This window comes from Echiichthys vipera, assembly GCF_963691815.1.
Source record: "Echiichthys vipera genome assembly, chromosome: 11".
NCBI classification, from domain to species: domain Eukaryota; kingdom Metazoa; phylum Chordata; class Actinopteri; order Perciformes; family Trachinidae; genus Echiichthys; species Echiichthys vipera.
This window is the reverse complement of record NC_139836.1, coordinates 4,633,048-4,645,547: the sequence shown is the minus strand read 5'-3', so window position 1 is coordinate 4,645,547 and position 12,500 is coordinate 4,633,048. Positions and strand designations below refer to the sequence as shown.

General features: G+C 46.6%; 1 protein-coding gene across 2 annotated transcripts in view; it reads left to right on the top strand.

Moving 5' to 3' along the window:
• Window positions 1-12,500, top strand: part of LOC310953469 (spectrin beta chain, non-erythrocytic 1-like) — a 129,391-nt gene that overhangs the window by 56,027 nt on the left and 60,864 nt on the right. The window contains exon 1 of one of the 2 annotated variants that reach the window (XM_083922508.1): window positions 1-866. This exon is cut by the window's left edge and continues 116 nt beyond it. The exons of the other annotated variant lie outside the window; for it this stretch is intronic. Within the exon in view, the coding sequence (XP_083778634.1) occupies window positions 632-866 (235 nt within the window). The 5' untranslated portion in view covers window positions 1-631. The remainder of the gene's footprint in view (window positions 867-12,500) is intronic. 2 annotated transcript variants of the gene reach the window in all.

Sequence of the window (12,500 nt, the reverse complement as noted above, 5' to 3'; positions counted from 1 at the left end):
GGCGGAGGATGGGTGGATTCCTGAATGAAGGGAAGGTGTGATCTGTGAGGCCGTTGACAGATGGATGGATGGACGGACAGAAAACAGGAGTCATGATGCTGCCACCGCCGTCGCCTCCGCGGTGCGTCTGCTGAGCCAGCGATTTCTGCCCCCACACTGGTGAAGCGTAGGAAGAGAGAGAGCGAGAGAAAGAGGGGGACTCTGCGGTTCATCTGCTGTGACGTTTGCCCTCCATCGCTCAGTCCGGCTTTCTTGGAAGTGTTTAGGAAGAGAGGAATAATAGGTCTTCCTCTCTCTCTGCGGTGGGACTGACTCTGGGATTAACTCTCTGTAGTGTTTGAAACTCAGGTTTGAATCATCTCAGATTACTTTACTCACTCGGAGGCTCACTCACCCATCTGGGAACTTTTACCCTCCTCCTGAGATCGGGACTCAACTGGAGCTCCTCTGTGCTGCAGAGAAGTGCATCCTGTTGAAACTCGAGCTCCCCGCTGTCGCAGAGGGGCTCGAACTCGAACTTTCTGCACTTGAAGACGATTTAACTGGAACCATTTCTCTGCCGAGTCTCTGCCCGATGCCTCCGTGGACCCGTCTCTTCTAAACGTTTCACCGTCCTCTCTGGAGTTTAATCATGGAGCTTCAGAGCGCCACCAGCAGTCTCCCCAGCCCCCTCTCCCCGACTTTGGACTATGCCGGCCCCCTGTCCCCGTCGTCGGGGGGCCTCGGCCCGTCTCACGCCACCAGCCCCGGCCGGAGTTCGAGCCCCAGCCTGAGCCCCATCAGGGGGCCCAGCCCTGTCCCCGGGTTCTCGGGTCAGGCCGCCTTCAACTACAACCAGCTGGAGGGGAGGTTTAAGCAGCTACAAGGTAAGATGGGGGAGCGCACCTCGGAAAATATCTGTGAAACAATGTCCCAAGGAGGAACATGTGAGGGGGGGGACTTTTCTTTTTGCTCTTGGCGCATGTAGCTGCCGGTTTTATCCAGACAAAGTGACTTTAAGGGAGTGAAACATGAGAAAGAGCTTGAATACCTTGAAAAGACTTCAGGAAAGTCAGAGTAAGACGAGAGAAACGGCAGCTTTTTAAAGACGTTTCACTAAATAAACCACAGAATTCAAAATGTGTGAACACATTTCCAGGGGATCGAACGTAAAAGTTGCAAAGTGGCGGCTTGAAAAGTCTGAACACTTGGATGCAAGTTGGGGAGAAAACTGTTATGTCAACTTGTCACCCCAGTTCAGTTTGTTTCCTTTATATCAACGCAGACGCGGGAACGTGCTGGTCGCAGGTTCATTAATGTTAAATCACTGTAATGTGTGTGTGTGTGTGTGTGTGTGTGTGGATGAGTCAGCAGCTCCGACCTTATCTCTGCAAACGCTCCCTGTATCAGAGCCCCACCCCGCCTCTCTCATTCACACAGTCACACTGATAACACTGGTCAGCTGCACCGGGGCCTGCTGGGGAATCAGTGCCTTGCTGAATGGCAGGGAGCTGACGACGTTACCGGATTATCAGTCACACCCAGATTCTCTCAGATAATTGTGATGTGAGCAGTGACAGGACGGGTACGTTCAGCAGGGTGTTGGCTGACAAATGTCCAAGTTCTGAGTGAGACAGTGATTCACAAACTCTGCTCTTTTTAATAAGTAGAAGATCCGTCCGCGTGACTGCGTTCACCGCAAATATGACCAGAGAAATGTCGCGCCTTCATTAAGAATTTCAACACTTTTCTAATTAACGCAACAAGTTTACGGACAAACTCCCAAAATCCAAACTTTGTACCGAGAAGCTTTACAAAGAAAGATGTTTTACGTTTCTGCAAACCACAGAAAACTCTTTTACGTCTGACTGCGACTCCCGTGTAAAATTATAGTTGTTAATATTACGTGTTTTAAGTCAGGTGACGTAGCATTACAAGCGCCAAACACCCCGAACTTTCACCCGGGATCCCGCGGCTCGAGTCCCTCGTGAAAGTGAAACCAAACCACGATCTTTTCCTTAACCTAACTGAGTTGTTTTGATGCCTAAACCTCAACAGTCTTAATAGTTTTTGTTTGAATTTACAACGTTAATCGTGTTTTGACCACAGACTGTGTAAAAAATGGACGTAGCATCTCCGTCGGGGTCCGTTCTCTCAACTTGATCCAATCGTCCTCGCCTACGGGAGCCGCCATCTTGTCAGACTTTGACTCCGCCTCTTTTCCTCTGACCAAAAAAGGGCATGTATGTGACGTTGGGGGGAGGGGCGTACGTCCATCTGGCTGACGTTTACCTCCGAGGAGAAGTGAGGGCCAGAGGCTAGCTGTCACTCAAGAGGCCACACCCCTAATTATTCATAAACTTTAACCTCCAATAAAATAAAAACTAGCCCCTCCCCCTCAGTGTTGTCATGGAGATCTGAGCTAAACACACAGACTAGAATGTTCTTTTGTCCTTAAACAGGTTTAATGATGCTGTGTAAACGGCCTGTTTAACATGGGGCTCAATGAGAAACTGCTCTGTTATGAAACCTGCCCCTAGTGGACACTCAGAGAACTGACGCTTTTGGAGCTTCCTGATTTAATCAAACAGGAAGTGGCTGTGGTGGGGGCTCGGTTTTAACCCGTGGAGAGAATAAGAACAGGTTTTCTCAACATATCTGTGGTTTGCAGAAATACCAGCATTTTTATGGTGGTGACTCGTTGGTATACGACCCTTGATATTGAGAACATCTGGGGGAAAAAAGTTTTTAGAGCAGGGTGAGGACTTCCAGTTGTACTTGGGGGGGGGGGGGGGGGGGGGTAAAGTATGCATTATGTTAATCAAACAGCTGAGGGATCAAAAACGTGTCTCTGTTGCTGCTGGCTCGTTTTTAGAATCAGACGTGCTCGTGGTTCCTTTTTAACATCAGTCTCCACTGGACTTTGCACCTAATCTAAGACGGTTTGCTGTTTACTCTTTAACTTTCATTGAAGCTTGCAAACTACTTCCTCTACTTGCAAGGGAAAGCACCGGGAGAAGAGCAACCACGTAAGAAGAGCAACTGTTGAACACCCGTACACGTGTCGGGTTTATTTCCTTTCTCCTTTTGTCTGGAAATATGTTTTCAGTCTCTCGTTTTCACCAACTTGAACTGGAATTAAGCGTGAATTATTTCCTGCAAAGCAACTGGAAATCACTCGGCTAACAAGTACAAACAAAGTGTAGTGCATATATACATGTGATTAGAGACTTAAGGCGCACTCCCACTGTGCCTCCGTCCCGTGCCCCGTGCTTTAGGGTCCTTGTCCCCCCCTCCAGGCCCGTTTGTACTCACACTACCTGGGCCTCGGAGAATGCTTCTTGCTGCCTATACGTCATCACGCCGTAACACGTCACACGCATTGATGACGTCATGGCGATGCGTGGCTTTGTTTCCAGATCTTTCCGTAGACCTCGGAGTTTTTGTGCGTCTTGTCGACTGTTTTTGAATCTTTTCATCGACCAAATCTGCAGTAAACACTCCACCTCCGCATCACACCAACGTCAACCTTTCACCGCCATTGTTTGAAATGTCCGCGCATGGTCCCTCCTTCTTTTTTCTACGTCCCAACAGGCGCACAGGAAATGACCTCAGAACCACCGCATCATGCTCGTACACGTGCAAATGCGCTCTACAAAAGCCCACCTCTCTCAGACGGGCCGTGGACGACCCGCTGACCACAGTTTTGCGCGGAGCGGTTGCACTCACACTGGTCAAACGCACTAGGCTTTAGCTGAAAAATCGGTTTTGGCCCGGTGCGGAGGGACAGTGTGAGTGCGCCCTTAATGTCATTGTTTAATCATTTGAATCACTTTAAAACATCCTCTGCAAGCACGTCGTTTACAGACATTGTCCCGACTCATCTGCTCTTTGGCCGATGACACAACAAACTTATTGAGTTCCCTTGGTAGAGGAAGCTTTCACCGGCTCACAGACGGATCTCCGTCATCAATAAACAACAGTGGAGAAACGGTTTAGGGGGTAAAATTAGCGGCAGTCTGAATTTAGCTGAAGGCTAATGGAGCCGTTTTTCTCTGGTTGCAGCCTCATCGATGAGCCGATGCCCAGAAACCTTCAGTGTCGTCCCTCGTGTCTAAAAGTAGCTCCCTGGCTCGAGGCCAGGTGGAGGTGGAGGTGGAGGTTTAAGTACTTTTATTTTGAAAGGAGAAGATGAGCCGGCGTGTTCCCTGAAGGTGCTCCTGATATTTGAATGTGATTGGTTCATAGCGGGACTTAACAACGAAGTTTTGACTTTTGATGTGTGTGTTGTTTGGAGAAGGGGGGATTTATCTTGTGTGTAAATCATTAAGTGATCTGAACAAGCGCTGAGCTGTGACTGGGTAATAATCTGGACTTCAGGAGCGAGTCAGGAAGACTTTGAAGTTAGGACTTCCCCGCTGTAATGCACTTCTGTCGATCTGTAGAACTGTTATGTTACAAATCATTGCATGTTCTGGTTTAAGCTGCTTAAATGTTAAATCTTAATGTGGCTTTGAGTAAGCAGCGTATTTGGAAGTGTTTGCAGTATGAAGATCGAATATGAAGAATCTTTATTAAAGGCTATATTTAAAAATCGATTTTCCAAAAATATATTTAGTCTAAATTAATTAAGTTAAATTTGACGGGTTTGACAGTGACTTTCTGTCCCGTTGTGTTTCCATAGTAGCAGCCAATAGCTTTGGGCGTTGCTGGTTGCCAGGGTTGTCTGTTGTTGGGTGCAGCTACTGTAGGCTGGCACTGGGTGAAATGGTTCTTTGTCCCAGCAGCTGAGTGAGCGGAGACGGGCAACAACCAGAGTCACTATAGGCCGAGCATTCACTCCATGGACTGAGAGAAAGTAGAGGAACGCCATTCAAACGCACGCCCACATGGCTACGCTTCTCCTTGATGCTAACATCACTTTCGTCTGCACTTAGCTGGAACGGCTAACGCTAATGGCTAATAGCAATGGTAACGTTAACTGTCAGTCAAACGCCTCTGCAATACTTGGTTTTATGGGGCGATGCAGGATTAGGGTTGGCAGGTGTGGTAGTGGTGCCACTAACAGTGCCATCACGACTAAAGGCAGGACGAGCGGTGGTTACATCATCTTGTAACTCTGTAGATGATGGTGATGATGATGATGAAGATGTCTCTATGGTGTATGTTTTGTAAAGAGGTACGACATCCGCTTTGGTATAAAAGACATATGACATAGTTTAGTTTTTGTTGTTGCGACGACGATCTTGAGACACTAGATGGCGGAGTTCTGCTCATTCTCCATATTCAACCTTTAAGCAGCCTGCAGACTGGACGGAAACGCTGTTGGTCATCATCTTTAACCCGTCCCACGAGATAAACAGTTGTGATTGGTCCCCACAATCTCAAATGAGGCACAAGTTTGGCAGATCGGTCTTGTTTCCTGGCTATGACAGTTGGATATCTGGAAATAATCAGCCAAAGAGACGATAATGAAGCCTCGTAAAGAGCGTCAAATGTCTTCTTTGTAACTTGTGTAAGCTGGATACCTCATATAAGTCTTCTTAACCTCTATGGACGGCTGCTGTAGACGTCTGTGTCTTGTCGACGACTCTTGAGGATCAGCTTATGTTGTGTCCCGGTGCAGCCTGAACGTGCTTCTGTACGATCAACTCATCGTAGATCTGTTCCCCGAAGAATCCACAAACCTGTCACCGAACTTCCATCAGGACTTGGAGACATTAAAGATGTTATTCATGACGATCACTGGTGTTTATGAAACCCTCACGCTCCCTGGAAGCCTCTTAACTTCTCACCGAATAACCCTCAGACAGATAAATGGCTCTGGGAGTTGGTTTTTATGGCTGCGGTCGGGAGCACGCTGAGAGGACATAAATCCATGTGTGGCTCAGGTGGTTCAGAGCAGCCCCCTCGCGTCCTAAAGGGCCGCGGGTTTAATTCCCAGCGGGGTGATGAATATGGAAGCGGTGGGTGATTATTGCACCGCAAAGAGCTCCAGATGTGAGAGGAGGAGGAGGAGACTGAAGGGTGCTGAGGAGCAGATAGCCTCCTCATTAGGCCAAGTATTGAGCGAACGTCCCTGGTTAGGACTCGAGCAATTAAGGAGGGAAACAAGTCGTCAAATTGCCTCCTGAACTGCACTCATGGGAGGTTTTTAGGCTGTTGTCTGTGAGGTGCTGACTGATGTGGAGGTTAATCACTCAGGAGAACAGCAACGACGTCGTTTCTGCACTTGTGTGCTGGTTAATTAATGTCAGAGATCCGTCTGGACCCCAGAAATGATCGATCAGAAGATTTCTAGGGAGGGATGGAGGGATAGATAGATAGATAGATAGATAGATGGATAGATACATTGATGGATGGATAGATAAATAGATAGATGGATGGGGCGATACAAGGATATATTTCATCAAAACCATATAAAAATGTCTCCAATATCTATTTTGTTCTATATTGTTTCTATTGTAATGTGCAAAAACCAGCGTCCGAACTACATCGCCACAATTTTTTCGGTCATTTTGACGACGCTTTACGTTGTGGTTCTTGCGCATTTTGCTCATTTTGCACTGAAGTTTCTAATAAAGTGAGAAAATACTTTTGATTCGTCAGGAATTGATAGATAAATGGATAGATTATACATGCATGATAGATAGACAGATGATAGACAAATAAAAGGATGAATAGATGAATTGATCGTAGCTTGTATTTCTTTTTTAATATAATTCTATTTTGCACTAAAGTTCTCAAAAATAAGAGTAAATACTTGAATAATAACAATAATACCGTGGTCATGTCGACGACTGTTTATTTATTGACGTTTTGTCCTTTAAGTGTTAGCGTTTGAGCTTAAATCTCACAGAACCAGTAAAGATATTAAAGGATATTTAATGGACGAGTCTGAATTAAACGTTAAAAACAAGCGTTTTGTTTTCATCTAAAAATATCAGCCTGTGTTTACGAACTTCACTGATGTAAACCTTTAAACAGCAGCAGAAACATTAATATTATATTCGATACAACAACTCTGCAGCTTCCAATCCTTTGTTTTGGTTTCCGGGGTGGGCGGAGCTTCACGTCGCTTTACACTCGATTTATGGACTGTGACAGAAAAGACTGTGAATTATTGATAAATCCTCACTTCATTGACTGACTCACACACACACACACACACACACACACACACACACATATAATCTACATCCAACACACTGCCACGCTTTTCAAAACAATAACATCATCCCTCTCTGCTTCCCTGCTCCCATCATCCCCCTCTTTTCCTGTGTTGTCCTGAGCCAATCAGAGGACATCTTGGTGGTTGGGGAGCCCCTGAGCTCTGCGCGTGCGCGTGTGTGTGTGTTTGTGTGTGTGAGTGTACGTGCGTGTGTGTGCGTGTGTGTGCATGGCTTAACTGAGGGGAGGGGGTTTGTCTAAAAACGGTCTGGAAGGCAAAAAAGCATCGTCCTCCCTCGTTCTTTTTGTCTCTTTCTCTCCGTCTAAAAAAAGGTGTCCGTGCACTCGTTGGTCCTCTTCTCCTCTTTCTTCTCCTCCTCCGCCTCATCAATGTTTCATGAGCTTCTGCAGAGCGTCTGCCATTGCCCCGCCCCCCCCCCCCCCTCCCTCCCTCCCTCCATCCTCTTAGTGAAATTAAAAGGAGGCTTCAGCCGTGTCATCCTGATAAAAGTCGCACAAAGGCGGTAGAGAGAGAGAGAGAGCGAGAGAGGCTTCGCTCCTCCTCTTCCTCCGTCCTTCGTCAGTGTGAAGTTCTGTGACTCTGCACTGAGCAGCTGAACGTGACGTAATCAAAGAGGAGTGTTTCAGCTCTGATGTGGGGCTTCCTGTTATTTGCCGTCACACACAGAACCTGAAGCCGGCGTGCAGGATATTATTACCCCCGACTGACGCTCGTTAATCTTTGTGTATTTCAACTCTTTCAATTCTCTGTTTTTCAGTTCAATTAAACCTCAATTACAGTGTCTCAGGTCACTTTATATACGGAGTAGGTAAAGACCACACTCTGTGACTTATTCATCATTTACAGAGACTCAACAATTCCCCCATGAGCAACAAGTCGCACTATCTTTAATAAAAGTAGTAATAATTATTATAGTTACTAACAGCTAACAGGCGGACGTGGCTAACAGTGATTAGCTCGGGGCAGCACGGTGAAGGCATTCAAAGGTCTTTTTTAACCACTAATGCTGCTGAAAATAACAGCAAACCTCTGCAGCAGCATGAGAAGAGTCCCTACACACAAAACAAAGCACCAATGGGCTCCTTCCACTGTAATGGACTTTACTATGAGAGGAGCTGGTACAGGGGCCAGTAGGTAAGTCTTTAAAACACTCTTTAATAAACTCTGGCTTCACTAACTACGCTGTTGCTGCTTTGTTTTGTGTGTAGGGACTCTTCTCATGCTGCTGCAGAGGTTTGCTGTTATTTTCAGCAGCATTAGTGGTTAAAAAAGACCTTTGAATGCCTTCACCGTGCTGCCCCGAGCCACTTCCGGCTGTTAGCGACTCTCCTGTTCATACCTGTTAATAGTTCATACACTGGAAAAAGGTCTCGATGGTCTATTTGATGTATTCAAGTGTCGATAAAGACCCTGGGAAGATTTTGCGCTGGAATTACTTTAAGTAAATGTCACGTTGTTACGGTTTACAGGAAAAACTGACGTAATCAAACATCAGAAATCTGCATCTCTCCGATCAGCTCTAGTTTCATTTTTCTGGATGCTTTTCTATCAGATGGAAGTTAAAGTTGGTTCCTCTTATATTATTGATATAAATGCGACATTTAATAGTCTGTAGGTGAGTTTGTCAGTGTGACTGAAGTCGGCCCGGTCCACTGTTCGCGACTGTCCGGGATTACTTCGTTTATAGTTGTTGCACAAAAAATTTGTCTTGATGGTTCATTTGATGTGTGTTTGCCGAAAAAGACCCTGGTATGATTGTATGCCGGAATTTCACTTTATGAAATATTATTCTGGGATGTTTGCCCAGTGACGGCTTTAAATGGTGATAATCTAGTTTCTCATCTGTTGTCTCCAACGTCAGGAATGAAAATCTCATACAGTAAATAAATCCCACCTGTGGAGTTTCTCATCTCATCTCCAGCCTCTTATCTGGGGTCGGGTCTCGGGGGCAGCAGCTCCATCAGGGGACCCCAAACTTCCCTTTCCCGGGCCACATTAACCAGCTCTAACTGGGGGATCCTGAGGCGTTCCCAGGCCAGTGTGGAGATCTAATCTCTCCACCTGGTCCTGGGTCTTCCCCGAGGCCTCCTCCCAGCTGGACGTGTCTGGAACACCTCCCTAGGGAGGCGCCCAGGGTTCATCCTTACCAGATGATCCTGAACCACCTCAACTGGCTCCTTTCAACGCAAAGGAGCAGCGGCTCTACTCCGAGTTCCTCACGGATGCTGAACTTCTCCCCCTCTCTCTAAGGGAGACTCCAGCCCCCCTCCTGAGGAAACACATTTCACACGCTTGGACCTGGACCTGGTTCTTTGGGTCCTGACCCAGCTTTCATGACCACAGGTGAGGGTAGGAACCAGGACCGAGCGGTAGATCCAGAGCTTTGCCTTCCTCAGCTCTCTTTTGGTCACAACGGTGCGGTAGAGCGACTGCAGCTCCGCCCCCGCTGCTCCGATTCTCCGGCCAAACTCACGCTCCATCGTCCCCTCACTCGTGAACATGATCCCGAGGTACTTGAACTCCTTCACTTGGGGTCAGGACTCATTCCCTACCTTATCCTATTCTTATTGCAGCGCGTAAAAACAAATATGATGTCATTGTCTCGTGTTTCTGGTCGACATTCTTGGATGTTGCCTTAATTAACGTTTGTATAAAAGTTGACGACGTGGAATGGCTTCACCATAGGTGGAGTGAGCAGTATTGGTTACAGAGAGAGAGAGAGAGAGAGAGAGAGAGAGAGAATGGCGTTATTGTTGAAGGTGACGTGAGTGAGTGTTAAAGGAAGGAGCCGTGTGTTCTCAGACGGAGAACAGGGAAACGCGTCCCACACTCAGATCTGTAGCATGAAAGGGCTCTTTGATGGGACCGTCGGACTGAGCGTGCTCACAGCGGCAGAGACGGGAGCGAGGACAGAGAAACCTCATAAAGTCAAAACCTGCAAATAAACATGATGAAGTGCGTGTCTGTGTGTGTGCGTGCACCCGTGCGTGGTTTATCAGCTGCACATGAAACAACAGAGTTTAGAAAAAGGAGAAGTTCACTTTCACTCAGACCACAAACCACTGAGATCGTATCAGTAAATAACTCAAGTTAAGATGTTTCTCTCTGGTTTTCTTTAAACCGACGCAAAGCCTCGTGATTCAGACCAGAAACGACGACCCGGGGTCTTTTTACTGCAACTACACTCATCAAATAAGCCATCGCTAACAGTGGCTAACAGTGATTAGCTCGGGGCAGTACGGTGAAGGCATTCAAAGGTCTTTTTTAACCACTAATGCTGCTGAAAATAACAGCAAACCTCTGCAGCAGCATGAGAAGAGTCCCTACACACACAACAAAGCAGCAACAGCGTAGTTAGTGAAGCCAGAGTTTATTAAAAGAGTGTTTTAAAGACTTACCTACTGTCCCCTGTACCAGCTCCTCTCATAGTAAAGTCCATTTGTGTGTGTGCGTGTTTTATCAGCTGCACATGAAACAACAACAGAGTTATTTTTGTTTAAGAAAAGGAGAAGTTCACTTTCACTCAGACCACAAACCACTGAGATCGTATCAGTTAATAACTCAAGTTAAGATGTTTCTCTCTGGTTTTCTTTAAACCGCCGCAAAACCTCGTGATTCAGACCAGAAACGACGACCCGGGGATGTAGTAAAGGAGCACGGGCACCGGAAGTACGGGGGTTAGAAAGTAAGGAAGCCCCTGGCCTGATAACCGTGCTGGGTACAATCAAACTTAACAGGTCTTACGTTTAAGCTCTGATCTGCTCCAGCGTTGTGTTTGCGTGTAAAGGTAAAAACACTAAAGTGAGCTCTGATCTGCTCCAGCGTTGTGTTTGCGTGTAAAGGTAAAAACACTAAAGTGAGCTCAGATCTGCTCCAGCGTTGTGTTTGCGTGTAAAGGTAAAAACACTAAAGTGAGCTCTGATCTGCTCCAGCGTTGTGTTTGCGTGTAAAGGTAAAAACACTAAAGTGAGCTCTGATCTGATCCAGCGTTGTGTTTGCGTGTAAAGGTAAAAACACTAAAGTGAGCTCTGATCTGCTCCAGCGTTGTGTTTGCGTGTAAAGGTAAAAACACTAAAGTGAGCTCTGATCTGATCCAGCGTTGTGTTTGCGTGTAAAGGTAAAAACACTAAAGTGAGCTCTGATCTGCTCCAGCGTTGTGTTTGCGTGTAAAGGTAAAAACACTAAAGTGAGCTCAGATCTGCTCCAGCGTTGTGTTTGCGTGTAAAGGTAAAAACACTAAAGTGTGCTCTGATCTGCTCACGCTGGCTCTCGTGGCGTGCGTGTTTCCGTAACATCCGTGTGCAGAGTTCAGGTAAACAACAATAAACATGTGGGACTGTTTCCATCAGTGGGACGTTCAAGTGTCCTGGGTGGAGCCGAGGCGGTGGGAGGCTGCAGACCGTGCTGCAGGTCCCTGTCACACTGTACGGCGTCCTGCTTCTCCGCTGTTAGGGAGAGAAGGAGGAGGACGTTTCCCAGCATGCACCAGCTCTGGGTGCTGTTGTGTGGTAGCGCTTCACAGCTCGACCTACACACCTGACGTGCACACTACACCCAATTCACACACTTTTGCGTCACCGTGTGCACGCAGATTTCCCCCAAAAGGCCCCGTCTAAACGCCGAGTAAAGAGTGAGGACACAACGCCACTTTAGTGTTTCCTTTCTACATCGTCTTCGTCTTTTTGTCCTCTAAAATGTCCGACACTGACTGTACCGACAGCATCTATCAAAGTTTGTCACTAGAGAGGAAAGGATGCTATTTAAACTTTCACCATTCTGTTACGCCTGCTTGTCATTTTAGCGACTCCTCATCTGAGTCTGGGTCTCACCGGCGCCACGTTCAGGACGCACAAACCAGAACTAGTGATTCGGAGATCCATGGAAGAGGCTCCGGTGCCGTTTGCGAGCCTCATTTAAATCTTGCGAGTACTCCGTAGAAGCTAGAACGTAGTTACCGAAGAGTCTCGAGCTACTGTGGGAATACGGGCACGAGCAGCGGAGGATCAAGGGGAGATGCATTTCTCAATGAGGGAGAAACAGTAGATGTGCTTCCGTCTCCAAGTTTGTTTTTTACTTTTTATGTTGGAAATCTATGTTAAACATAATATTAACCATATCAGAGTAGTTTTTAAATACTAAAACACGTTTTTGGAGTGGGATTTTAAGGAAATGAGTGAATGAAGTCTTTGTATTTGTATGTAATTGTTGTTAAAAATGCTTTATACGTGAATATGAATCCAGGAACGCGTTTGTCAGACCATAAGATGTTTTAGAGTCCGTTAGATAATGACGGATGTCTGTGGCACTCGGATGTTTCATTAGTATCACA